General features: G+C 34.1%; 1 protein-coding gene across 1 annotated transcript; it reads right to left on the bottom strand.

The window, feature by feature from the left end:
• Positions 1-643: 643 nt before the first annotated feature.
• Positions 644-1,936, bottom strand: LOC131068282 (uncharacterized). Its single transcript, XM_058003450.2, has one exon. The coding sequence runs from the start codon at positions 1,934-1,936 to the stop codon at positions 644-646; it is 1,293 nt and encodes a 430-aa protein (XP_057859433.2).
• Between the last annotated feature and the right edge of the window lie 799 nt (positions 1,937-2,735).

Below are 2,735 nucleotides of genomic sequence, written 5' to 3'. Positions count from 1 at the left end.
AAGCTAACGCAATTGACAGACGTAAAGTCAGATTCGACAGCCTTTGCGAATATCCCCTCGGCATGTATCAAGGTGGGAGCTTTGGAACAGTGTATGGGTATCCATTAAAGCATAACGGAAGGGATTTTTGTCTTAAATGCTAAAAAATAAATTCGTTGCAATGAGGTGCGATTGTGGCAAAGCATTTCTCTCCAATTCAGGTTCAACTTTCTTTCAAATATTTTGTACAAAATGGTGAGTATTTAGTCCAGGCTAGTTGATTGCACTCCATGAGATTCCATAGTAGAACCAAACTTTCCACATCTGTCATTAAAATTTTAGATTTCAATTTATCTATGAAACAATCAAGATGTCAATTTTTTAAAATCATAACAAAATAAATTATTTTACTCACACTATCAATGAATGATGACCAATGATAATAGGTTAATTAACGTTTCTTACATCTGAAATTAATTAATACAGATATTCAGATATTTTTTGGTTAATGCTTTAATTCCAATTCTTGGGACTGTCATGGAAGTCATCTGGACAAGCAAATATGAATGTAATGGACATTTTCAAATTTTATTCCAAACAGGAGAAAGTCCAACTATCGTTAAATTCTTATAATTCAAAATAATCATTGAATTTCCATTAACATTTAGTTTGACCAGACATGTACGAACCCTCTTTTATTGCCTGTATAAACTTCATTTGTTTCCTTGTCATAGAACAATGCAGTAACGTTATCAAGTGCATCTTGAAAGGTGTTCTGGATTAGTGACAGATTGGATTGATTCCTGCAACTAGTACCCACATCTGGGTCATCGCCACCAATCGTAGCACAGCAATTTCCAGTCAAGCTGTTAATAATGTTTATTGAGCAATTTGTTTTATCAGACTTACGGATTTTGTTGTAAGAAAGCAGTAGCTCTTCATTATGAATCAATTGAACGGTGCAACGAGGAAAATTCCGTAGCAAGTGGTTTCTGTAAGATGCAACCAGATCTCCTTGCAAGCTCCATACAAAAACGATCCCACTATGAAATGTCAAGAATAATCGTTTCTCATTCAAGAAAATAAATGTTGAAGACTTCTCAAGCTCTTGATTTCTCAACTCAATCATCTTTTCACTCTGAACATCAACCATTTGCAGGCATTCATTCTCTTGTTTTACGAATATCTTGTCATGACACAGCTCAACAAAATGTACCGTTTTATTGGGTAGTACTGCATGATGAAAAGATTTTAAAACTTTGCCATCCTCTATAGATAAGATCTTCAGAGGAAGATGGCTTCCACAAGCAGTTCTTTTTGATACTAAGAGCAGTTGATCAGAACTGATCTTTATTTCTTCAATTTCTTTGGCAGATATGGAGTACAAGTGTGTATAGTTTTTCAAATCAAACACCTTGTAAATATGATCTTGACCTGAAAAAGTAATACCTTTCCCATTGATACTATCGAACATTACGAAACCAGTGCAAGTCAGCTTTTCACACTCAAAGAAAGTAAAGCCAACATCTGGTTGAGCCCTTCTAATGTACTCAAGTGGGGTTGTTCTGCACTTCATTGAGAATCCATGGGAAGCATCTGGTTGAGAATCTATCGGAAGCATTGATATTGTGATGAGATAATTATTTTTCTTGTTATAGTGCAGCTTTCGAATTTGTTCACGTGGATTTAAATTCAAGTAACAAAGCCTTTTATTTGTGTGTCTATCAAATGCAGCACAATGGCCTGATTGTGTCAAAGCAAATATAATACTGCGAGCTGCAAGTATTTCTACAATCTTGGATGGTTGATTTGTATCAAACTCTTCCTGCAATTGAAAATTGCGGAACTTAATCTGAGGATGAGCATTTGTCGAAGCCAACCTCTTGCCAATCTCACGACTATCAAGTTTGTGGGCAATGTTGTAAACTTCTGAACAACCCTTCCCTTTCTCTGCCATGGTCATATAAAAAATTGATAGTAATTCGAAAATAAATGCTGCTTCTGATCCAGGCTTGTATACAGAAACTTTATTCGCTACAGAGTCACAAAGAATGTTAGAAATCTATTTCGAATAGAAATTCAATAAAAATGTTTTTCAATTCTTACTTTATATCACTTTGAGAGATTGAATGGAATGTGCGAACTAATTTGCCGACCTATGTTTTTAAGTTAGAAATTTCGAATTCGACCCTTAATGGTAATAATTCTCTTATTGATTTTTATTTTTAAAGAAGCTTCTTATAAGTTATGTTCGGTGATAGTAGCTATTAGAAATGATAAGGAGGTTCATTAAGGTAGGCTTCGGGTTAAAAAATGTTGTATTGTAAATAGATGAAGAATAAGGATTTGTGGTTACATCTTACATTGAATGGGAGTGCATTTTTCTCATGTCTTCAGATTTTCAATAGTAAGAAGGTAATGGTAAGAAGGTATATTGCTCAATTCTTATGTATCTTCTCATGTCTATGGTCAAGAATGTTAGTTTTGGCCTTCTCAAAAGCAAGTTACTTTCAAAAATTAATACATTTAATCATTTAAGTTTTTATCTTGACTTTCTTCAATTGTCTTGAATGCTTTCATGATTTGATTGGAATCTACACCAAGAGTCAAAGTGCTCTAGAAAATGTTTTGAACTCCATTACCACTCTATTAGATTGCACTCTACTTCAAGATTAATAGGGATTCAAATGTTTGAGCCCCATTGTGGTAGAAAATGGATGTCTATTGTGGTAGAAAATGGATCTCTATGGCTTTAG

Source organism: Cryptomeria japonica, chromosome 11, assembly GCF_030272615.1.
Source record: "Cryptomeria japonica chromosome 11, Sugi_1.0, whole genome shotgun sequence".
Lineage (NCBI taxonomy): Eukaryota > Viridiplantae > Streptophyta > Pinopsida > Cupressales > Cupressaceae > Cryptomeria > Cryptomeria japonica.
The sequence above is the reverse complement of the archived record's forward strand: the minus strand, read 5'-3'. Positions and strand labels throughout refer to the sequence as shown.